Consider the following 26,839-nt stretch of genomic DNA (forward strand, 5'->3'; position numbering starts at 1 on the left):
GGTGAAAGTATAGCTGATGACTCACGGCATAAACCTCTGCTATTTATCAGCCGGTAGGTTGTTTTGATCTTGGTTGTCCAACTAGTTTTTAAAAACATGCTGCTATCTATAGCCAAGGAAGAGTACAAGGAAGGATTTTGACTCTTGGTTTAGGTTGTATGACCAAGGAAGGACAGTCTTAATGTGACAAGTGTCACCAACATGTCTTTTGCTTGCTTTTTCTTTATCTCTCTGACATATTTTTTTTCCCTCCCTCCCTCCTGTAGCAATTGAACCATCCCAATGTGATAAAGTACCATGCATCTTTTATTGAGGACAATGAGCTAAACATAGTCCTGGAGTTAGCTGACGCTGGGGACCTCTCACGTATGATCAAGGTAAGGAAATCACCACAACAGCTGCCTTGTGAGCTCACACGTTTGTCTGTGCATCTGAAAGAGCAGAGAGTTGATTTGTTTGTGAGGTTATGGAAGAAAAAAAAAATCAGAAACACTAACACACATAAAAATAACGTGACTATGTGAAAATACACAGCAATTTTAATATAATGTAAGGAACAATTCTGGGACCAACTTTGACACTTGTTACTTTGCTTTTATGGATTGTGTGTGCAGTTGCAAGACCCTCATTTTTATTTAATTGCTTTTTACTTAACCTGCAAGCAATCCAAAACTGCTTTAATATTATGTGGAAGTTGGATAACAGATTTTAATGCATCTGGGGCCTTGGGGGATGTTATTCAACAACAATAAAAGCTTGTCCAACATTGCGTCTCACATTTGGTGTCAGAGAGAAATATGGAAGCTACAAACCGCTGACGTGGATGGATGGTGGCAGGGGGTCTGCGGTTTGTGGCAGTTACAGGCATTTAAATACCTGGACACTGAGTCTCTCTGAATCATCCAGTCCACAATGAAACCAAAACCAGCCATTATAAGGCCTCCTGCCACCTCCTTTACTCATAATAGGTGACATGTGCCTCAACTGTGAAAGGGAAGTTGTTAAAAAATCTAGCTGTGATTAATTGTTCTGAACTTCCAGCATGTTTTGTATGTGGGGGTATAAAAGAAATACTGAGCATAGCTTATCTGGATTTAATCTTTACTTATCCTCATATCTTTTACATGCAAGATCTTGAAGTGGTAATATTTTAACAGAATTTGGATATGAATGGATTTTCTTATATATATATATATATATATATATATATATATATGAATTTTTTTCTTAAAGCCAGCAACACATTTTTCAAAGACATCTGCAAAATATAAGTTGAATAAAGTACAAAATGTGGCTGTGAACCACATAGGTTTGTCAAGTTTGACCTTAATCTTATAGATTTTAAGTCAAGGGATTTGTGGTAGAGTTTTGAGCAGGTGAAGGTACATGGTTCAAAATGGTTGTGATTAGGTCCCAGTCTTGCCGTTATTTATCTTTGAGTTAGACTAAATCTTAAGTTATTATAAAAACCTGCCAGTATAGCAAATTAGTGGTGTGCATGTAAAAAGCCCGCTCTTCTCCCATGCATATTTGATGCCGGGGTGTTGTATCAGCTCAGCTCGACAAGCTGTTTGCAGTCATACTGAGCAGCTCCACATCAGCATAGTTCAACACAGCAAATTAGGAGAGGCGAGGATTAGTGGTACAAGAGAGTGAACATGACAGGCTTGGCACACACATATGCTCTCTGGTATACATCCAATTCAGATGCACACCCTTATGCCCTCTGTATACATACTGTACAATATATATGCCATGCCATGTAAGCCAAGTATGACTCACAACCAGAGAATCACACTCAACTGTTCAGAGATGCATTTTAAGATGTAACAGTGTGCAGTGTGAAGAGGTGAGATAACAAACCACTGAGCACCACTGCTATCTCAGTCAGGATATTGAGAATGCTGGGAGAATTCTGACAGTGTCCTCTCCCTATTTTGCTGCTAACAACACACACGTGCACACGCACATCATTTGTCTGTTGCACCGTTCCAAATTATTTGTTTCTCTAATGTAATAGTGTCACTCCAGAGGTGTTTGCTGGGGCTTGGCCACCACTGTTTTGGCTGTAAAGTGAAGTAAACAGATTTGTACAGTTTTCCATATGTAAAACAGACTGCCCCTCCAATGCATGAATTTAACATTTTTTATTCTTTTTGATTTCTCCTCTTCAATGCTGCTCTCTCTTCCTTCATTCTCCATTACTCTCTCTGTCTCAGACCATCTCAGAATTCAAATGAAATCAAATGGTCCTTGATTTGCATGCACTTACAGAATATTGCATGTGCAGTGTTTGCTGTTAAAGGCATGGAGAGGAGGGCGGCGGCGGTGGTGGTAGCGTTGGTGGGCGTCTATGTGCTCCCCCATTGACATCAAACAGTTCTCTGATATGGAAATGGGAGGGCAGGGGAAGAATGGCTCCTTGCTGACGCTTTGTTTCGATGTAGGCCAAGGTCTATCCCTCCATCTCTCCATCTATCTATATCCCTCTCTTTCACGCACACCTTACTTCATCTCATTTTCTGCATTTCTTAACACCACCTACATCCTTAACCTCCTTTCACTGCATTCATAATATGTGCTTACTTCTTCCGTCTCCCTCTTTCTATTCTCCAAACATTGCTCCTTTTCTTTCATATATTGTTTAGTGGATTTATGAAACGGATATAGGATAATCTTGTCCTTTCTCCTCCTTGACCCTTGGAAGTACTTCCATCTACTTTCAATAGTAGATGGAAGTTCATCTACTGTTGATCTATTATAAGTTTTTCCTATGCTAAATGTCTGTTTATACAGTAATTGCCTTGTTTGTAGTCAGTTTTTTTTTGCATTGAATCCTGTTAGTAGCCATATTTCTTACATAACCTTTGTCTTAGACACTGCTGTATGAAGAAGAGTTTATAATCAATTGTTCATTTTTAGTCTTTCAAGATCAAGTTGATCAAGTTGATGTTCTGTCATCACTGGCTTTTCTGGAGAGGGACCAGAGTCTTAGATGACACTGAGCAACTCTGTCTAGCCCTTCAAAATAAAACAAATACACCAAAAAGCAAAGTAAACCACTGTGCCACTGAAAGCTGTACTTAACAAAAGAGCTGTGTGCCAGATGGGAGACTTTTGGAAGGTACCACAAATTTCTTCTCTCTGTTCTTAGGAATGCATGTGCTTTTCATTGTAGGTCATAGAGAAAATGAGATGGTGCTTGGTTAGGCAAGGGATTGACCGAGAGGAGAGTGGTCTGGGTTGCATTAAGAGTGGAGTCACAGGACTGGGTACTGAGGCCTGGGATGGATGCGGCATAAAAACACTCAGACATTAAGCCTTTGCTACGATCTTTAAATTGTTTTCTGTGCCTCAAATGACCTTTTTCCATTCCTATTAAAGTATTTTATGTGTTTTTTCTCTCTCAGGTATGTTAAAGTTACTTTGCTTTTTTCTCTCTCTCCCTCTCTGTGTGTGTGTGTGCGTGTGTGTGCGTGCACTTGCATTTACTTCACAGCACTTCAAGAAGCAACGGAGGCTTATCCCGGAGAGAACGGTGTGGAAGTACTTTGTCCAACTCTGCAGTGCCCTCGAACATATGCACTCTCGGAGAGTCATGCACAGAGGTATTAAGCACACACACTGAAGATAACCATGCTCCCTCACATCAATACAGAGATGAAACTGACTTATTTATTGTCAGTGAATGTATAGAATCTTAAATATAGGTTAGATTATGCTCATAATTTGAGCCTCTGAATGATTTAAAGCATGAAGTCATTTTAGAGTCGTATTGGATCATAAATTAGATGGAGGACTGTTACAATCAAGTTCTCAGATCTCATTTCCTGTCAGTGTCCTGTCATAGTACCAAGAAAAACCAGTAGAATAAAACATGTTTAATTTCCTGTTTCTAGTTGACCAAACCAAAGTGAGATAATCTCAGTTAGAGGGTTTATCAAATCTGTTACAAATTAACCCTTGAAAATACATTTTGTGTTGTATTTCATATATACTGTGGGGTCCGCTGGTTCAAAAAGTTAAATTAGCAAGATACTTGCATGAAGCATAAATATTTTGTTCAAAGGTACATGATTATCAAAGTATTTAGTTAATCCTGCTTTATTGTTAATGACAACATGCACTAAAGCTGGAGCATGGAATCCTCTAAAGAGCTCCCAGTGACAGGACACTTGTCAGTCCAAAACTCCTTGGTCTTCTTTTGTCTTCTTGTAGTTCTCATATTTGTTTGTGTATTTGTGGTCACTGTCCTGCTGCAGTATGAATCTCTAACACCAGAGATGCAAACCAAAGGGTGTAGCAATTGTCTGAAAAATTAAGTGGTGCTTCTCTTTGCTCGGGGTGTAGTTACTGCAGTGTAATCGTCCCACTCCAAAGTACACAAAACCCCCCCAGACTCCATGATTCACTGTCACTGTTAAAATACACTGTGATGTAATACACAATTCTGTCATGAATCTCAAACTTAAATAGGACTTATTTTCCATCCATTTTGGAGTGATGGTAACTCTTAAGCCCAAAACAAAATGTTTGGCATCGTTTTCCTGCATGTGCAGTGATACTGAAACTGCTGCTCATTAGAGTTAGACCAATAATTGGGACAGATGATTAACTGGGCCAATTTTTCGTCTTGTTTTATTATTCAGTATTGGATGATTATTTATTTATGTATGTTTACACATTTTTGTTGTCAGAAACTTGATAATGTTGTGTTATTTTTTGAACAAAGTCAACTACCTGTTTAATGCAACTAATGTATTATATGTATATGTATATGTAACTAATTTAGTTTATACATTCTTACTATTCAAAATATATCGTTGCTGGACAAAATGCAGTTTGGAGAGACATACCATGTGTTGTGTAAGCAATTTGTTTATCAGTTGTTAGATAGAAGAAAAAAAGAAGCAGAAGAATATATTTTATATCAGCATCGGGTAACCTGATTTCTAAAGATCAGTAGAAACCATAGGAAAACAATATTATTCAACCTCACTACTCTGTGAGGAAACATCATGCATGTATATGACAATGTTGTCCATTGATCTTCTCTGACCCAAGATAAAGAGATGTATTCCCTAAATTCATTATTCTAAAGCCAAACATCATAAAGCATTGTACTTTTTAGAAGATGTATGTATTTTGTTGCTATTTTTATTGCACTTTGCACGCCTAGTAAACAGAATGATTTGCACTATACTCGGACCTAAGTCCAGAAAATAAAAAAAAGAGTTAAAACAGCACATTAAATCAGTATTTCACGATGGGCTTTCTTTTTTGTGTAAGGACCTCGTTGAATATGACAGAAAGCTTAAGTGTAGCTGTTAAACAACACATAGACCAGAGAGCACAGTGTTTATGGCCCCACATGCTTTCAATAGGGCTTAAGTCAAATCAAGTCCCAGATTCATGTACATAGTCTGACATACACACACACTCAGCAAACAGGTGATGTACTTCCGTTGGACTGAGTTTGATTAGGGTTCAGGGACACTAATGAACTCTGAGCTCTGGGTTTTAATGACCACTTAACAGAGACCGCCTATTCAAAAGCTGCTTACATTTATGCAGGAGCAGTAAATTTCAAAGGCTGTTGCGGGACACATTAACATTACGTTAAAAAAAACAACAGAAATGGGTTGCTAATGTCCACATTAAATTAAGTGAATATTTTTGATTATTTGGTAATGGTCTTTCGGGGGATGAAATTGACATGCAGTGTTTTTGTTTAATGTCATACACCTACTGCAGGTGATGCTGCCTCTGAGAGTCTCATTTGCAGCATTTATATTAGGTACTTCACGTTAGGCAGAGTTCATTAAAACCTGCTTTTCACTTTTACTGACTCCTCTCCGCTCTTCTCCAGATATCAAGCCAGCCAATGTTTTCATCACAGCCACCGGAGTAGTGAAATTAGGAGACTTGGGACTGGGACGATTCTTCAGCTCCAAAACAACCGCAGCTCACTCCCTAGGTATTGCACAAAAGTCTACACACACACACACACACACACACACACACACACACACACACACACACACACACACATATGCACACAAAGCAGGCCCCAGTAATCACCCAGTGTTGGATGTGTTTCATTAGGCATGGTGAGGCCAGAGCCATGTGTCATGTGTATGCTGCCTGGCCACGGCTGTGCCCAGCCCCTTCATAGGCCACTTAGCCACTTCCTGTTGCCTTGACTTTTAACCCCAACACAGATGAAGAGTGGGCAGAGGCAGTTGAAACACAGCTCTGATTGTGACTGTGTGCCATAAAACAAGTCGGCCAACTCTACAGTCAGGGCTATTGTTGGCATTGATGGGTGTGTTTGTCACTTGTCGGAAAAGAAATCATATAACACACCTATTTTTTCACCCAAATGAGTAAGATTTGTTGCTCAGACCTGACACAAAATCAATGACATAACAATGATATAGGTGTACTTAACTTAAAACTGTATGAACTGACAAACGGAATAGTACTACATGTTTGAATACATTCTTTAATGTCCAGGTTGTTTAATGACTATAAAAATATACTGTGAGTCTTTTGGATTAAAGCATCAGGAGGACAGTATAAAACTATGTTATTCTTTACATTTCTACCTCTTTTAGCTTTGTCTTCTCAGGGATAACATTAAGTGCATCTCGTTTACAGAACACTCCAGGTTTAAGACAACTGTACACACTCACATCCCTCACTGCAAGAGTGTTGCAGTGTTAAAAGCTTAACTGTTTGTCCTACCAGCCTTGCAGTTAACAAAGCTGAAGTGGTGTTTGGCTGTGTTTCGGTAAGAGTTGGTGATTCAAGCCAGTTCAAGCACGTCCAGCAAGTTAAACCCAGTTTAAATTAGTCTTAACCACTGTTTTAAAAGAGCAAATTCTCTGGTGTAACAGTTATTGGTTCAAGAACATTTTAAACTTTCTATAATTTTTGCCTCAGTTAAACTTATTTAGAAAGAAAAACTTGGAAAATGTAGAAAAGTGAACATCTTTAACAAATATACATGCTGTCATTCCCTATGTCAAGCTGTTATTACTGCAAACAGCGTGCTATTCTCAGCCCCTTTACAGCAGCAGCCCAGGCTTTTAAGTGTGAATCACATGATAAACTCAGCAGAAAGCCCTATCAACCGAGCAGCCTGCAGTTACAGCAGAGCAGAATGAAAGTGCCTGTGATTGCTCATTAAACGTTGAGTCCACAGCACCCTCTTTAGGCTGACGGAGGATATAGGCAGTGCCACAAGCAGGGAGGTCACCTGGAACCCCATATCATTAATGAAAAGCAGTCAGAAGTGCTTTGTTAGTCTCCGCAGATCACAGTGTAATATTCCGTCGTGTTCAGACTGAATTCCTGTCACATGCGGTTCACGTAGATGCTTTTGAATGTGAACTGACAACGGAAAAGAAATCTGTCATGTTGATATAAGTATGAAATAAGTGAGAAGTTGTTTTTAATGATGCATTTAAGTTGTGAAAAAAACCCAAAAAAGTAAGATTTCTTTTTTGCCACATTGCTGGAATGTTTTCCTCAATGATCTTGTTCAGCAGAACAGTTGCTGTCCCCCAGTTAACTTGACCTCTCAACAAGGGATTCATAGGGCAACACTGGCCTTCCCCTTGACATTTCTTACAGTGTGCTTCAAACATTAGAGCTACTGTCTCTTTCTTTCCTTGTCATCCATCCTTCTGCTATTTATCTATCTTACTTGTCCTCCCCTCTTCCATCTGTCCCTCCCTCTGGTTTCCAGTCAAAGAGAAAGGTGAAGGAGAAAGTGTGAAATAATAATAAAAAAAAACTGGAGTTGGAGAATGGAGGACAGCACACAGTGTGAAAGAGTAAAAAGAGAGAGCAATATGTCAGAAAAAGAAAGGAGCATAGGGAAACGAATGGGTGACAAAGAAACCAGAAAAAGAGAGATGCAGTCTGCTGGGTTCAAGAGAGGAATATATGACAGAAAGACACTGGAAAAAGAGGAGAAAAAAAGAGAGCGGAGAGAAAGAAAAAAGTTTGGAGCAGAGTAAGAGAAGAGAATATGACAACATGACAGAAAAAGTGGAAGAGAAAAAGGAAAGCAAGAGTGAGAGAGAGGGCTAGAAAGGATGTGAGGCTGAGCTGTGTGTGTGTGTTTGTGTTTGTGTGTGTTTGTGCTCGTATGCCCAATCGCGTGCCAGCGTGTGTCTGTAATGAGCTGAGCCACACAGCTGAACAGTGGAGCAGGGTGGTGGAGCTGAGATGGAGGTCCAGGCATACACCCTGTCAGCTCATAGGCTTTCAACTCAGTCTGTACACACACACACACACACACACACACACACACACACACACACACACACACACACACACACACACACACACACACACACACACACACACACACACACACTGAGAGACACACATAATGTCTCCTATATGGATGAATGTAGAGATACACACACACACACACACACATCCATGTTGACTTGAATGCATGCACGCACAGACACATACATGAAAGAGCTGATAATCATTCATTGGAGTCATCATCATACACACGCCATTCACGTGCGTCCACTTGAAACATAAGACAGGGATAAATAAAAGCATGCAATAGACACCCACTACATACTTCATGCTTTTCAGTGCTGAGGATTCCCATGTATGGTTATGGCAAACATTTGATTAGCTATTTAAAAAGGAAAGAAAAAAAAAAAAGAACAATAGGAAATTTGTAACAGGAAAGCTAATGCAATCATTAGAGCAATAAGAGACTAGCCAATTGGCAGTAATAAGTAGTGTAATATACCTGCAATTAACACCAGTAATGAGAAAGGTGTTAACGATTAGTACCGGGGGAAAGGCAGGAACATGAAAGCAGACTTGGGAGAGGCTGATGTTGGAAAATAATTATGAGTATTTCAACCTGTATTTATAGAGTTATCTTTTTAAAGCCAAGAAGACAAGTTGTGAACCAAAGACTAGTAGTCCAACAGCTAAAAAGGGAACAAGGACTCAGCAGGACCTAAAGAAAACAGAGAGAAATAATGGAATTATTACGGAAGGGAAAATGTCCAGACTATGAGATCCAGTTCGCGCTTTGTTAAAACACGATAGAATGGTGTTTTACTTGTTCTAGCTCAGAATGAATCGGTAAACGAAGGAATTTGAAGGTAGCGGCCGGTATAGTATGTGACCAAAGTGCAGAAACTCTTATAGTTCAGGCGGGGGTTGTATTGTGTGTAACCCTGTCTGTAGTCTGTACCTCTGATTCACAGACATTAAACCCCTCACATGCAGACTATTGGTAGATGCTATGTCAGTGACTGTATGGCATGCAACTCAAACAGTTACATTTAAACAACGGGTTTGAAAAGAAATTCACTTAGTGATTAAGCTTCCTGGGGCGAAATGTCAGCAGTAACCCATCCCTGTTTAAAACAGAAACAGAAAACTTTAACTGTCTTTAAATGGTAAAATACAGCCTTTAGGTTGAAAAGAAATGACTGCAAGTCTCGGCAATTTGGTCAATAAATGTATTTTAAAAGGCAGGAGTTGGTTAATTTTACATTCCCTTCAGCAGGAGCTTGGAAGAGTGGGCTCCTCACCACGTCACTTACCATGTTACACAGAGAAAAGAGTGTTGTCACAGACATTAACAATAATGAAAATCAATCCGAACATGACTTTCAATTTATTTGCATGAATAAGTAATGCGCCCTTAATTTAGCATTCTGACGAAGCTGGAGCCCAAAAAAAAAGAAAAGTGAAAAAAAGATTCAACTATTAACATAAGAGCAGCTCATTCTTTTTAATCAGCTAATAATGAATGTTATGGGAGCTTGTTCAGACTGTACCATGAGACCATAGAACACACACACACACACACACACACACACACACACACACACACACACACACACACACACACACACAAACCACTGTAGCAACCTGATGACCAATTAAAACAGCAATCCCCAGCAGTCCCCTGTTTATTCTTGTACGTGCTCTCTCTTTGCTTCTGGCTGTGCAGATGCTGAGTATTTTTGGAATGACAGGTAACACTTCATTATTTAAAACCGCACATTTAAGATAAAAGTGGGTTTTCTCAAGCCAATTAGATGTGCACCAAAAAAGTGCTAGCTTTCATTTCACTTCCCATAGACTTCAAATCTAATAGCCCCTCTGTATTAGTTCCATTAATTGCAATTACATTGGCTCAGTTTCCTTCAACCTGTAAATGTGCAGAATACTCAGGAGAGAGAACGAGAGAGACGGTGGGTCTTTTTCCCCTCAGTTTTTACTGCTAGTTGACGTTTCCACTTAAGAGCTGTTTGTGTGTATCATAAATGCAGCGACTACCAGTTGTTCTCTAAAATAGTCATACCTGCTCTAAAATATGCAACTCTAAATATAACTACGAGTCTTAGTCACAGTCACTTGGTATAAATGCATGCAAGACTGTGGTTGGGTTATTAAGCATTTGTTTTTAGAAGTTCTCCAAGATTTTTTATACACCGTATATATGTATACACAACACATCAGTTTGAATTCAGCTTTTTCAATTTTGTACGCGTTGAAAACACATCTGTACTGCAGATCAGTTACTTAAAGCGACACAATGTAGGATTTCAATGCAAATGGTCTCTCTGTAATTCTGTAAAAGCAGGTCTGCATCGCCTGCAGTGGCATTATGTAACTTCTGGTCAATGCCACAAAAGAACTACAACACATTTCTAATATTTTGAAATTCTAATATTTGGAAAAATATGCTAATATCTGAACAAAGTGCTACATCATAGGCTCTACTGCACCTGGTCTGAAGACATGATTTGCAACCTATATTTTGCGACAGCTGAGAGCAAATCCTGCATCATGTTAGTTGGTTAGTAGTACAAACTTATTTCACCCTCAGCTGGTATACTAACTAATTGGACTGAAACCCTGTGGATTTGTCTGTTATACACTACTAATATGAATAGAAACTGCTAGGCTTTAGATTTACAGTTGGAATACAATTAGAAGTTGGAGATTATTTTGACACACACGCCCACACAAGCTACATACAGTCATATGCATCAGTGTTACTGAATGAGGTTGTACACCAGCTCAGCAGAGTCGTGTGTAGCTGTATTCTTTTCAATTTCAGAAAGCCTTTAATGCACATGTTTGCTTGAGAGGACTTGGAGTCTGAAAGCTGCACAGCACCAGTTACAGGACTGGTAAAAATTTCCATCCTTTAACCATATGTGATTAATATAAAACCTCTGCTGGATGTGCTCGATAGACTTTTACATGGGAAATCACAATAAACAGAAAGCAAATGAAAAAAGCAGCTGTCATATTCGGCTAAGAAAGTAGCAAATCTCCAAAGCTTCCTGCAGTGTTGTTGAGCTGGGGTTCCTCTTTGTGTCCAGTTGGGTGAAGATCTGATTCTTTGGAGCTCTGCCAGTCGCCATGGTAGTTTGGGATTCTTGGGTTTCAAAACCAGAGCCAGAAACTGGCCAACCTTTAAGGCTCCACCACTGTTTCCTGGGCGTATTCACTGACTACTGTTTCAGATCATTACTGAACCCAGTAATCAAAAGTGATTTACGTGTATTTTGTGTGTGCAAGTATGTCTGCTGTACATATGTATGCAAGTTTGTGGTACTTATTCAATTGCATGCACAGCATTGGTGTACATGATGATATCCAACCTTGTAAAATATCATCTTACTAAGAATTAACAGAGGCAGTCCACTTTCAAGTCTCCCTCGAGTTTTCTTTTTTGTGCTATTGCTAAAAAAAATGGTGTGTATTGCAGCCTCCGAATGTGTCACAGTTTGAGACGACACCTCTGTTCCTCACCCATTTCTCCGTACTGTGTGAGCTGTGTCAGTGATGCTGATGAACTGGGGAAGCAGGGGTTTGCAATGCAAAATGTTAACATTCACGTTCTCTTTTTGTCTTGTTCTCCTCTTCTGCATCTGTCTATCTCCCTCTGTCCCCCCTTCTCCTTCCCCCTTTGTCTGTGTTCCAGTGGGTACTCCTTACTACATGTCACCAGAGAGGATACATGAAAACGGATACAACTTCAAATCTGACATCTGGTCGCTAGGATGCCTGCTCTATGAGGTAAACTATGGGAATGCGTGCACATACTGTCACCCTGCAGTCGACTGCAGGAGTGATGCGAGAACACAGTGGCTGAGTCACACAAACAAACAAACAAACAAACAAACAAAGCTCAAACAAGCCTCACATATAATAGTCCTGTAAGAAAATGCATACAGATATTTATGCTTTTTCACCACCATGAACATCACCTGCAATGCAAACTTTAATGAGGCCCACTTTACTTTTTACAGTGTAATAATTCAAAATATTAACTATCATAAGTGCAGTATATTTCTTTACCCCTTCTTCCTCATGTTCCTTCCTTCATTCGTTTTCTTGGCTGACCTGAAGCCTCAAGACTCTTTGAATTAAAGTTCTTTAGCTAAGGAACCTGCTAAATGTTGAAAAGCTGTTGAGTGAAGGGAACTGACATGACCATGTGTTTTAGATGAGGCGACCCAGTGACACTGACTAGTTTGATTAGTCGGGAGTAAAACACCACAGGGCTGTGGACCACACTGAGCAGAGACAAGCCTGGGAGGAGAACACAGCTCAGGGAACAAAGAGGGAGCAGTGAGGAGCAGAATAATGATGGACATGAATGATAGCCGTCAATCTGATTTTTCGCCTTGCCTGCCGTCACATGCGCTGAATACAAAAAGACAAGCACAAATTCAGAGGCACACTGTCGGCCAAGGAAACACCCACTTTTTCCTCCCCCCTCCTCTCTCCCCTGAGCTGCTGATCACTTGGGCTGCATTTCAGCGCCTCAGGCATAGAGGTGCTGATAACGTGAGGAAGAAGTTTGAGCTTAGCTTGCAGGTCATGGTTGCTCAGAGACCCACAGTCCTTCATGCTAATTCGATCCCCACAATGCACTGTGGTAGTGCGCTGGTTGCTGTAGGTCGCAGTCTGCTTTTATAGTTTTTATGTGTGGTGAATGTGTTGCTACGTACTATATTCTGTTAATAAAAACTGATTTATTTATGTTGGTATCACGACTGTGCAACACAGGCATTGTGCATTTCTGTTTTTTTTTTACTTTTCTGGAAAAGTAAGGTCTTTTCCATATAGACAATGTTGCTTTAGTATTGACTGTAACAGGCGTATAGATTGTTTGATTAATTATATATTATGCAACATTTCAGCATAAAGATATCTAATAACCATATACTTTTCCATAGAATCCTGTGTTTGTGTTCATTGTAACTACATTTTTGTAGTCTTCTAAAGATGCCATGGGCTTTACCCATCTCTGTCTGTAACTTCCAGGGCAAACCATAGCTTTCACCATCAAGAACAAATGCCCAAACAAACATGACAAGACAACAATTCCCACAATCCTATGCTGCTTCCCAGTGTCATGGAAATAGGTCTTTAGTTGTCGTTTTGATTGTGAGACTATGCTATGCTATGTCTTAAAGGACATCAAACACTAGGTTTGGTTGTACATCATTTCGTCTGACATTATTTAAAAATGATGTTTTGGAAAGCCAAAACATTGATCGTTACAATAACACTGCATGTGCAGCTAAAACATTGATCGTTTTAGAGTTTCAGTGCTGGTTGCCAGTTGATCTTTTATACTTTTTTCACTCTTAGAAGAAGTGCTGGGGGTGAGAGTTGCCGAAAAATCTAGATCACGACAAGAAATGAGCAGAGCAAAGGAGAGAGCTAGAGAGCAATGAAAAGGTTGAGAGAGACCTGTTGCTCCCTGTGGACGTCAAAACACAGTGAATGAAGACATTTATAAAGAAAAGTTTATCAATCTTATACAGGAGCAATCTTGTAGGCTGGAGAGGGGAGAGGGCATTTTAAGAGAGAATGAAAAGAAAATAGGAGATGGAAGGTTCAACAGAGAGTGAGCAGAGGGGGAGAAGTGGAAGAGAAAAATAACAAAATAGCAAGAGCAGGGTTATAGATTGCTGGAGCGAAGAGAAAGATGGGGGGTGTTCATTCAGAGAGAACTTACTGTAGGTACAAGAACAGAGACAGAACTCAAACCATCAGGTCAAGGTGAGCCCTGCAAGCAGCCTGTGGAGATAAAGATTTTACAGCCTTATTGTTACCAGAGGAGTGCTCACTGCTTCATGCATATTCTCTTTGAAGAACAGACCCTTGCTTTCCAACTTCTTGGTAAGAGGGCTCTGCTGTATGTTTGGTGTCAGGAAACTTACCTCTTTCTCTCCCAAACTCTCTCCTCCATTCCTCTTTGCTCTTTTCTCCTCCTCTCTGCTAGGTTCCCCACTGTATGCCTCCCTTTTCCTCACTTAACCTTCAGGCATAAGAAATTCACATAGAAATTCATCCTTGATCCCTTTGGTGCTCATTGATTTCACTCTGGACATACAGTAGGGGCTGAGGATTTTTTTTTTTGTGTGTGTGTGCACACGCAACCAATCCATGGGAGTTTGACTCCTTATGTGTGAAACGGCTCCATTTGAGAGAGCCTGCATTTTTTATTCTTGTGCCCGAGGGTTGGGTTAGGGTCCGAAGGGTCCATCTGTCAATACTTGGTCATTGTATCTGCGTCTGTCTTCATCTCGCATTCTGTTTGATCCCTATCTCCTCGTGTCTAACCTTATTACATCACCTGACCCCTGCCCTGTGCTTCCTCACCTGAATGCTTTCAACGAGGTGAACAGGCTGCACTCATCGGGGTCGTCTCCTACAGTGACCTGGAAAAATATTGGAGTTTAGGCACATGCCAGTCAACAGGATTGGCGTCTCCTAGCACAAAGCAAGCTCACATTAGCGGATCTCGCGCTTGGTTGTCTTCTGTTTGTAAACACAGATGCACACTCACACTCACTCAACTGTTTTTTTGTATGCATTTGTTGTGGTTCTATAAAGCTTGATATAGGAGAATCTCTTGAAACTTTTATGGGACTGTGTCTCCTTCCTGTATGTAGCTTAGTCATCCATACCTCTTACTGTGCCCATGTCCCGTGCTTCCTGCCTCATTCCTGCCCCCCCCCCACACTTGATTTGCTGTTGGTTTTATGAGGCCCAAGACCGTTGGGTTCTCTGAAGCGGGCTGTGCCTTTGGCTAGTGCTCTCTGACAGTTACAAGTCTGTTTAAAAGTACAGTGTAGTTTCATATTTTGGGAAAGGCACTTATTTTTCGAGTTATAAGAAGTTGTAAGAATAAAAGATTGATGTAGATGCCATGGTGATGTTGTTAACAGAGCCAGTCTAGCTGTCTGTCTAACTGGCAACACCTGGCACAACTGCCAGTTTTAATCATTTAAACCATAATCATTTTCTTTGTTTTTTCACAATCCAGATACATTGGACATTATTGCACAGACATTTTTATTATTTTTATCATTTTTAATCTTCCCCAAAAGTTAAACTTTGTGACTCTTTAAATCAATTTGATCATCACCCGTAAGAATCTTTTGAAGTCATTTTGAAGCGATTTGCGATCCACTTACAATCAGGCTGCATTTGGATCATGCCACCTGTCAGTCACACTGGTGTCCACTCTTGCTATATTGTCTATTTTTGTTTCAATGGGAACATAATTTACAAAATTGACATCTTGTTCTTTCGAAGAAGAGCTGAAACTGGCAATTGAGACCATCGGCTCGATCTTAACTGATGTTGTACATCAAGTGAGATGTAGACGCTTTTTCCCATAGACTTCCAGCAGAGTCACCCCCTTGTGGCTGTTCAATCTATTATTACTCTGTGGTTAGCTTCAACTAGCAAACCGGAGAACTCCTTTTTTTTTATATACAGTCTATACTTTTAACTCGTGTCTCTGTTCTTCTTCCTCTTGTGTTCTTTCTTTATTCTTTTTTGGGCTGTTAAAGTAGCGAAGTGATGACTCCACTGGGTGTAGGTATATATTTAATGACTGTCCCTACTTCGTAAATTATTGACTTGATTAATATATCATCATAAAGCCACATGAAGGGCCAGTGAGAACATCAAAAAGTCATGCTTTCCTCACTTTTACCCAGGGAGAGCGAGTGAGAGAGAGAGAGAGAGAGAGAGAGTATGTGTGTGTGTGAGAGAGGGAGAGAAGTATAGAAACAAAGAGATGAACCATACACTTGTCCTGCAAGCGTGTGTTAGCATTTAGGTGTTTATTTTGATGTGGCATATGCCTGTAATTGTATGTGTGTTTATAATTGAGTGAGTGAGAACTTGTGTGAAGCTCTTTGGTCCCAGGCTGAACGGGCTCCAGGGATTAAGGAGGGTAGAGCGAGGGAGATGGGAACCTCTAGCAGCTCTTTTTTAATTGGTGTACAGGGAGAGAAACTGGATAGAGTGAGCTGGATCAGTGTTAATTAAACTTGAAAAGACCCTATCCAGACCTTGTACATGGGCAAAGATGCTGGCTTAACATGCCTGGGCCGAGGAGGGCACAACCTGGCCAGCTGAGGGGGAGAAACAAAGGGAGTGTGTGTGTATGTGCGTTTGTCTGGGTGCGGCGCGCACATTTGTCTGTAAGTGAGGATGTGCGTGTGTTTTGCCACCAGCAGCTCACACCCCTCAGCAGACAGCAGGCATGCGTGTGCATTGTATGCCTTTCGAATATCAATGAAGCAGACACACACGCACAGTCTCACATCCACACACCAGGGATGCAGAGGTCAGAGAGAGAGTCAATCATCTAACCCTGCGATGACACGGTCTGAAAAAAAAGGAGTGTGTGTGTGTGTGTGTGTGTGTGTGTGTATAGAAATATATATATATATATATATATATTTATTTATATATGTGTGTGTGTGTGTGTGTGTGTGTGTGTGTGGTGAGAGCAGGGGCCCGGCAGCTGTCAGGGGCTAGGAGCAGCAGGCACTAATGAAGCAGATGAATAGTGCAAAAACTCCCAAATACAAACAGGACAGTTGACATTTTTCATCTGTCAAAAGCAGAAGATGCATGAAAATACGATGGGGTCTTGTTTAACCCTTTGCCTCCTAGAGTCTAAAGCTGGCTGAGTCTATTTCTGTCCCCCTTCTCTCTTACTTACTGAGAAATGAATATTTTTGGGGGAAGCACTATCTAAACCTAAGACACAACAGTATAAACACACACAGATTGCCTCCTCTGTGATATTAGAGAGTTTAAATCAATTAGGAGTATTTTCCCTCACTGTCTTATCCTAGACACTAAAGCAGACATTTACAGTGAGTAGTGAGTATTTCTTAGTTTTTGCCAATGAGTTTTAAAGCTGTAAGGGTGCAGTGTCAGATTCCCTTAGTGCTAAATGTGAATCATGGGAATAATGAAATCTGAAAATTTTTGTTAGGCCTGAAAATATGTCTTGTGTCATTTTCTTCCCAATTGAATAGCTTGAGTTGAGTCAAGTAATTTCTAATTCTTGTGCTCTTTATGCATCTTAGATGCCACATACATCTTATCAGGCACCGTAAATGTTGCGTCGGGGAGTGCGTTTTTAAAGGATTGCACCGGTCGTGTGTGTTTATTTCTCCCTCCCTCTATCCATTTGTCTCATCAACATAGAATAAAATCTGAACTCTTACAGATATGAGCCTTTGTTACTAATGGAAGTGCATCATTGCTGACACACACAGTAACAGGCATCTCCACACGCAACTCATCACTGTCAACCACCTGCTGTGCCAGTCTCAGTAGTAATCACTGGAGCGGGGGGGGTTGTGTCCAAAAAAGCAAGAGAGGGAAATCCTTGTTGCTTGCTGTCCGTGTGTGTGTGTGTGTGTGTGTGTGTGTGTGTGTGTGTGTGTGTGTGTGTGTGTGTGTGTGTGTGTGTTTTTATATGAAACACAGTATAAATGTGTGAATGTTTGATTAATAGAGGGGATGATGTCCAGAAGAGAGATTGCCCACTGGGATGCTGCTGTCATCCTGACTACCCACCGGAAGCTGTGACAGACTCTGCCAACAGGGAACAACAACTTTTCAGTGACTATGAAAAATGAACCCTTTTACAAATTGGTGAAGTGATAGACAGTTTTTGCTCAGTGTCAGTCGGGTTACCTCCCCAAAAGGTAGCTTCTGTGACTTGACAGGCGAGATGACGAAGAGGCTTATCGACTTAGTGACCCTTAAACAGTCAAATTAGCGTGTTTCTGTTGCCTAGAGATCAGGCATTAATGAAAGAATGCTGACAAATTGTCTGTAATAACTTTTCACATAAATTCAGGATAATAGCACACGGTCCTATTTATAAACAAAGATTGTTGCATCTATCTATGTTAGGCAGATACTGCAATTTGATTAGCAAGTTCCTTTCAGTGATCACTGTGGACTAGATTTGCAACAGATGATGCAGCAATACCACACACCGGCATTAACTTAACTATATTTTCATAAGAGGATGAAAACACACAGTTAGATATGAATTGTTTCCATCATGTGTGAGTGACATTCACAGAAGAAAGACTGCAATCAAAAATAGAATTATATTCTAGTCTTTAATTTGGTAACTGTTGAAAATGAACAATTGGGTATGGATTGTGGAGACGCTGTTCTCATCTGCGTTCACACCACCAATTAACAGGCTGTCAAACACATACTGTACATTTTCCAATATTTAATAAATGTAAAGTATTAATTAACACAATTGTTGTCTGCTCACTATGGTAAAGTTGTGATGCTGGTTTTTTTTTTCCTTTTCTTGTCCTTTTATAGCAACGTATTCTCCCAAATACAAATTTTCACCACCCACTGTAATCAATTAACACATCCAAAGTTTAAAAACACTCATCAGGGTCACATTCAAGCTGGAAATGCTGCACAATCGTGAAACTAAAATAAACAGGCACACTCCATCTACAAGTTGATTGTCGTTGCCCTGTTTCACACAGATCTTTTTTTTTTTCCTTCTTCTTCTGGAAGTCACCGAGATGTAGAGCAACTTTCCAATATGCTCAGAAATAACCTCTTGCCTTGAAATAGGACAAACATCAAGTTTGAGTGGATTTCATGTATTTTGTACAATAAAATACAGAAAAATGATAAAAGGATGAGGGAGTTCAGGGAGAGGCAGAAAGTCTGTTGAGTTTTCTGAAGCCTTCACATACGTATAAAATCACACTGTACTTTACAGACAACACTATGCCAGGATTGAAAACTGTGAGTTACAAACACATAATACCATAATATGATTACGGTACAGTGTTTTGGTGTATATATTAAAATGTACAACCTTATGTGATGGGCTTTTATTTGTCTAACTTAACACTCATCTTTCTGTGTTCTTATATAAATAAATGGAAATCAAGTGAACAACCTCCAACATCTGAGCTCGTCATCGTCAACATCAACTTGGTTATTCATCATTAATTATGCAATTTGGCCTAACTCTGGCCTAAAATACTAACATTTATTCTAGTTTGAAGAAAATAAATAAGCATGAGTGGGCTTGATGTCTAAGTTTGCTGTAGGCTTCAGCTTGCACACACACATTTAACCAACAGGAAGTGAGTCAGTTACAAAAGTCTGGCAAAAGTGGAATGGTAATGATGTCTACCCTGAGAAAAGTGGCAGGGAATCTTCACCTCTTTCCACTAATCGGCACATGAATCCTTTCCACCCTTCCCATTTGCTCTCTCTGTTCTACCTGCTTACGCTTGTTTTGTGGAGGATTTAGTTTTCCGAGCAACCCAGTAAGTGGAGAAAGTCTCTTTTCATAATGTGTCCTTTCTCCTATTTTCATCTCCCTAGTTTTGGAAGCAGTGTAGCAGAAAGTGACAGAAAACTAGACGGAAGCACATGGGAGCTTTGGAAACTTTCACAGATTGCTTTGAACTTGGTTCACTTGAATGTCGGACCATCACTCTTTCACTTACAAAAAGCATACATAAGTGCGCATGCTAATTATATAGACCATGTACACAATACTTCATTTGTGTCTCACACTTGACTCAATCCATGTTTTTAATCATGTATATCTCATCAGCTGTAGAGCGTGCAGGCACTACATGTACCATAAATGTGATTGTGTTTTTCCATTTTTCTAATGGATGCAGGATATTATCATCACTATAGCGGCATCAGCAGATAATGGCTTTAAAATGTTGGCTATCGGTAAACACACCTAGATGCCGATATGACTAATGATTACAACAGTAGGCAAAAATGATGTTAATTTCACTACAGAGAAGCAGTTTGGTGCAGGGAAAAACATTTATAATATATCAGATTTCTGCAAAATCGAGTCCAATATCTTGCGTCCTGAGATATTTTACTTTACATTCTCTTGGCCTGGATTAATGTCATCTCCCCGTTTCCTCTCCTCCTTTCCTCACATCTTTTTATTTCAGATGGCAGCCCTACAGAGTCCATTCTATGGGGATAAGATGAACCTTTACTCCCTCTGTAAGAAGATAGAACAGTGTGACTACCCCCCTCTCCCCTCAGATCACTACTCGGAGGAGGTGAGTACTGTCTCATTTTCACTTTCCAGCTATGGTACATAGCAGATGATCAGTGTTTTAAAACGTCTCATGAGAATCGGCTCTCGTAACGTTTTTAATGTAGAAATATTTAAGTAATGTAGTGTTTTAAGCAACAGTGGCTGGCTCTTCTTTCTCCATGGCAGTTTGTTGATTTTACTAGTATCGACTGCACGTTTTTATGTGTGTCAGTGTAATCCGCTCAACTGTCAGAACCATGATATAACTCCATGATCAAAAGACCGGCTATAATTTTACCCACATATCAAAAGCATGTGGCTGTGCTGCAGAGTGGGGTGAAACTAAATGGGCTGGGGGTGTCGTGTTTCCCTAACTAAATGTTAAATCATCTGCTGTAATTCTGCGTAGACTTATTCATGCACAAAAATGTAATGTCGTCATTCTGCGGTTAAGCGTTGTCGTATTGGTGATTGCATGGATGCATGTGGCTTTGTGTTGCATATCCTGTTGTTTTTTTCTTTCTGTTTCTTTTACATAAAAGTCCACATCACAGACCAGCAAACTCTTAAGCATAATGCTGATTAACTGCAGGTACTTGATTCATTCGCCACTAACGCTTTGCTCTGTGATGAGCTTTCCACAAAATGATTCAGATAAGGGTCAGATAAGGTGCAGTGGCTTGGGTTGTTGCCTCACAGCAAGAAAGTCACCGGTTCAGATCTCGGTTTGACTGAAGGCCTTTCTGTGTTAATTGGACACTCTAAATTGACTGTAGGTGTGAATGTGGGAGGGAATACTTGTCCGTGTCTCTCTGTTGGCCCTTTGATGGCCTGGTCACCTGTCCAGTATGTACTCTGCCTTTCACCCTATGTTGGATGTGATCCATCTCCCCCCGTGATCCTCATGTGCACCATAAAGCAGTCAAAAATGAGGGATGAATTATTAAGTTCATTAAGCTTTTGATTTTTGAATGGTATCAGAAATCTGTCAAATTCCCAGCCCTATAATAAACTGCCCAAAATCAGTTTCACATATGAGGAGCTGAGAATCTTTTGGTTTTTATTCTTTTTATTCTGATTCTTGATGTTTTTGATAAACCCCCATCTGAAAGTTTCTTGCGTTGTGTAAACCAATTACAGCATACCTGTTTTAACAAATGTTTGATATTATGGTTTTAAATAAATGGAACCTTAGTTGTACGGTTCCATAAAGCAAGACCAAAAGAAATCTCTTTGCCTTTTAACTCTGAACACTGAAGCCATTTTCCAACTTGAACTCCACATATGCTTGGGAGATCTGGGTCAGGATATTCTCTCGACTTTGCTGCTCACATGTCAAATGCAGCAGGAGAATCCACGCAGGATCCATTTGAGGAGGTGACGCCTGGCTTGAGCATGCAGGAAGCAGGACACTTGGTCACTCACCTGTTGTGGATCTTCTGGAGTTTCTCCTGCTGCATTCTCTCTTGAGTTTTCTCAGGCATTATCTGGGGGATTATATTAGGAAGCTGGCAGGAGTATCTCCAAAGTGACTTCTGTGGACATTTGTGTTCACACCTGCAGCTCCTTCGGAGAATCTCTGGAGTTCAGTGTGTGTCTGAAAGCAACAGAACAGTCTGTCTGCATATGTAAGTGATTTATTTTAAGTGACTGTCTCTGGGGGTCACATATTTTGCCCCGCAGTGGCTGGCTTATTTTATACTGCAGTATTTATTTCATTACACTGATCAAGGCTAATTTCAGTGTGTTTCAAATGTATTTAGTGTGTGTGTGATTTGTTTATGCAAGAGATATTGTCTCGAGTTTATGTTTGCCACAGGAGCTCCCTACTCCTCACACATACACAAACACGCACACTGAGCTTCTGCGTTGCCCCACATGTCACCCCCATCCAGGAGAAAGAGAGACAAAGCGAAAGAGAGAGGGAATGATAGAGCGAGAGACAGGGCGATGGAGAGATGGAGATGAGGGGGGTGCCTGCAGCGCCTGTCTGGATGTAAACAATGCTCCTGAAGGATCGGCAGCAAACTGTCAGCTGCTCATCTTTGTTGTGTCATTTAACCATCTCCATCTATGCTCCCCCCCACGCCTCCCTTCACTAGCTCCCACTACCCCCCCCCTCCCTCCACCTGACACTCCCCCGCCCCACTCGCCATGCAAAGAAGCACATGAATATTTTACATATTCCACCCCCCATCACCATTGCCATTCTGTGGGACTAATTCTCATACTGTCTGAATTTGCATCTTTCTCCGACTTTCTCACTTAGAGACACACACACACACACAGATATAGGCTGACGAGAACCCATCCAAGCTGGTGCCATGCAACAACGGCCGTTGGTAGACGGTTACCATAGCGACCTTGAGTAGAATTTATGTTTTTTTTTCCCCTTCCTCTCCATCTTTTATTCTCTTCTTTTTTTAATGATGGCGGTGGCTGTTCCGCCTGCAAGCCTGCCTATCTATCTGCTCCAATCAGCCGCTTCAAGTGTAAGTGCTGTCTCTGGATGGCAATAGAGTGGCAGCAGTGTGTGTGTGTGCGTTTGTGTGCGTGCGTGCGCGCGCACGCCTGTGCATGCTTGCAGGTGGATGTACGTGTGAGGGCTTGAGTAAAAGTGTATTCGACAGACCAGTAAGTGATTAGCGTAATAACCGGGCCTTTAGTCTTCGTCTCATCTTAGTTACCTGTTGCTCTATTGTTGCTCTTGTAGGCTACATCCAGATAAATGCATCAGATAAAACGATGATAAAACTCTCACGCAATCTGTTTCAGCTCTGTATCAGATCCACATCATTCCAACACACCAGCAAATGTGAAGCAAATTCACCTCCTCTGTTGTGCAGAGATTTCTTTTTATTAGACTGACAATCAGGTTAATGTTTTGTCTCCGTCTGTCCAAAGTAAAATGGAACCATTAGCATTTTTACATTTCTCCATTTAAAAAGCCAAAGCATTGTGGGTGGCAGGCATGTCCGGAGCAGAATGTGTTTGTTTGTAAATGAAAATGCAGTTGTATAAATAGATATTAAAGACTGTGTCATAACAGTCTCATTGACAAAATGATTTCTCTCTTTACCCTCCAACCAACACCCCTTTGACCCCCTCTCAACAGCTGAGGAACTTGGTAGATATGTGTATCAACCCTGACCCGGAGAAGAGGCCGGACATCACCTATGTGTACGACATCGCCAAACACATGCAGAACCTCACACAGGGCAGTTAAGCCCCGAGATGCACACTCTGTCGCTTGCAGATCTCCTTCCATTACCCCGTCCACCCCCACCCTCTTGCTTTTCATGCTGGACTTGTAAACCTTTTATCAGCTTTCATACAATAACTTACTCCAGAGTTGAGCTCCTTGTGATAAGAAGGACATGTAACAGATTTTATTTTCAAGGTGCTGGTATGGTCTATATGATGACTGACACCTAACCCCCCTCCCCCCTCCCCAATTCCTTAGACTGTTATGTTACAGCACTGAAAATCAAGAATCTAGCTCATCTGATGTGTTTCTTGGTGTGCCTTTCAAACACATGTCTCGAGTATTTTCATGGAGTGAACTAAAGCCATTCTTTAGCTGGCAGGTCTACTGGAAAATAGTAAAAATTAACAAACAAATATAGTAATCTACAGTGTCATTTTAAATCCTTATCTTCAAAGTGATCCATCACTGCAAATATAATGAAACAACCTTATGTTGATGCGTGTCATGTGGCCTCAGGTTAATAAATGACACAGAAAAAGCATGAAAAGTTACAAGAAAGGTGAACAGATTCTCATTCAACAGATCAAAAATGAGACAATGCAGAGTGTGATCGATGGCTGAAGTGGTGTTGCGTTGCACTTTTTATCTTGGTAATGGGAGAACGGCAGGGTAATCATGTCTAATGAATGCATACGGAAAGTAAGGATCATCCAGAGGCTGCACTTCAGATGTGCTGGGGATAGAACATGGGCAAATGTCTCCGTAACACTTTGAATGTAAGTCATTTTGACATTGTGTGTTGTCTTTGAACAGTTCACAGTGTCTCTATTTTTGACAGCCTGGAAGGAGAGTGGTAGAACGAGTAACAAAGGCATTTTCTTTTTGCTGTTTACCTTAGTCACTGACACCAACACATCTCCTCCTCAGTGCAGCTGTAACAAGATATTAACTGTAATTATACAGTGTTAGCTTTGTAAGGCTGGTGAAATCACAATGAAGACTTCAGAGAGTCGGAACGCATCATGGTCCAGTAGATGTGTTTGACCCTTCTTCAGACTGTTAACTTTGCTGTGTCTGATTGCAGTGTATGTGTCTCGTTGAGTAACAAATGTATGGAGAAGAGGCGGTGGATCATGAGTAAATCCCAGATCTGCAACATCTGTCCTCAGTTTAGATACCGAACAAAAGTCGCTCATAAAGAAGCAGTTTTTTTTTGTGGAAAATACAAGAGACGTACGTAAAAACAAGCAGCACATTTTTTTTTTAATTTTTTTTTTTTTACTGTACATATTGAAGAGGTTCCTATAGTTTTAATACTGTAGTGTTTTATTGACCATTAGTCAATGTTAATGGAGGACATGGTAATTATTTTTTGAATATAGGTTTACACCAGTGGGTCACAGATGACCAGCACTGACCACCACTGGTTACCACATGAAAGGTGTAGTAAGTAAACAATAATTGGTAATGCTTTATTTCAGTGTCTGATGAATTTTTGTTTAACATTATCAAATTAGCCTGTTAACTGTTGTTGCACATGTACGCTCATGTTCTTTATGGGTTTTTTAACATGTAATAGTAATAATGTGTTCATTTGAAGCTTACAAGATTCAAGAAAATAAGTTATTTTATTGATGTTAACAGCATATTGTGATAATATGTTGCTCGATAGATTTGTCTGAGACTTGCAAGTATAGTGTTTACAATTCTTGTTTTTGCTCCTTTTTATGGCCGTTCTTTTCCATTGCAATACACACACATATATATTTAGATTTAAAATGTTGTTTACTCCGATTACCCTTACAAACACGTCTGTATAGCTCCACAACCTTTCAGTATTCTGTTGTAATAACAGAAGTGCAATTGCTTTTAAGCACTTTTTAACGTTTTATCTGCGATACAGAATTCCCCTGAAGAAAGTAATAGTATTCAACAGCAAAATACCAAAAAAAAAAAAAAGACGTTTCCAGGGGGTTAAAGGGACAAATCCTTCAAGTTTCAAATATTCAATCATGTGTCTTGTGCATCTCCTATTTTATTAGCTGGAAAAATAGATTTTCGTTTACAACCGAGTACAACTCCAGAGCTCCTCATGTTCAACATACTCAGTGCTGAGTCACTTTAAGGTAACTGCTACATCTTGATAGGAAGTGGTTTTTTTGTGCTCTGTTATGTCCCAGCTTTTCACCTTGGCTCGTCATATTTTCTGCATACTCCAAAGAACAGGGTTTTTGGTTTGTTTGTTTTTCCCAGAAAGTCAAATATTAGGATTTAATATTTATTGTTCTGGTACTCTTGTTTGTTTTCTGAGCATTTCATGTCATATTAAAAAGAATGACAGAACATCATTACACATGCCTTGTATACCATCTAAATGCAATAAAGCTTTCAAATGTTTCTTGGACATTAGAGTGAGTGTTTGAGCTCTTACCAGGTTTTTGAGGCACAGTGAGTAGGCCTTTGCGACATCTACTGGTGAAGTTGTATGTTGCAGTTGAATATCTCTCACCTCACCCCTCCCCTCTAAGCATTTAGGAGAATCTGTGGTAGCCTTCAGTTTTCATTGAAACTCAGAAGGTGTTTAAACATGGTGGTCCCTCCTGATGTAAATTGAAAGGACCCGTTCTGCTGTTATGAAAATCAACAATTCACACAACTGTACTCTTGAATTATTTCCTTACTAAATGTATGCCAAAATGGAATTCATTTATCCTAAATCTTACAGCTCAGCTAATAATGTTCATGCTATTTAGACACATTTTGTGTTTATTAAGTCTTTCCAAAAGCCAAGACCTGCCGTTCACCGTCCACTCACAGCTGCAGTTCATGACCGTGTTGATGCTTTGTAAAGAAGGACTCCACCCTCCCTGGTGTTACACCTCATGAATGGTAAGTATATGCATATGAACTCATAATTCAAATCATAAAAAAAAAACGACATAATCAACACTGACAGTGGGACATTGTTTTAGTTAAACCCTCCAGTTATTCAGCATTGGGGAAAATGAAACATCTCTGGTCTCCAAGCATCTGCATATGAATCGTGCTTGTGTATATTTAGCAATGGAAATTCAACCTCCTCACAAGACGCAATATTTAGTTGCGTTAAGTGAAATGATGTATCCAAAAAGCCATATACAAAAGAGGGCTACATATTTATTATTTATTTTGCACATTTGTGAAGCTCACACACAAAAAAT

The 26,839-nt window shown here is 40.2% G+C and overlaps 1 protein-coding gene across 1 annotated transcript in view; it reads left to right on the top strand.

Annotated features, from left to right (window-relative positions):
* Nucleotides 1–26,036, top strand: part of nek7 (NIMA-related kinase 7) — a 57,506-nt gene extending 31,470 nt beyond the window's left edge. Inside the window, exons 5-10 of the mRNA XM_044044343.1 lie at nt 267–377; nt 3,500–3,608; nt 5,870–5,977; nt 12,002–12,096; nt 20,340–20,453; nt 23,547–26,036. Of these exons, the coding sequence (XP_043900278.1) occupies nt 267–377; nt 3,500–3,608; nt 5,870–5,977; nt 12,002–12,096; nt 20,340–20,453; nt 23,547–23,657 (648 nt within the window). The 3' untranslated portion in view covers nt 23,658–26,036. The remainder of the gene's footprint in view (nt 1–266; nt 378–3,499; nt 3,609–5,869; nt 5,978–12,001; nt 12,097–20,339; nt 20,454–23,546) is intronic.
* Nucleotides 26,037–26,839: the final 803 nt, after the last annotated feature.

Source organism: Solea senegalensis, linkage group LG14 (assembly GCF_019176455.1).
Source record: "Solea senegalensis isolate Sse05_10M linkage group LG14, IFAPA_SoseM_1, whole genome shotgun sequence".
NCBI lineage: Eukaryota > Metazoa > Chordata > Actinopteri > Pleuronectiformes > Soleidae > Solea > Solea senegalensis.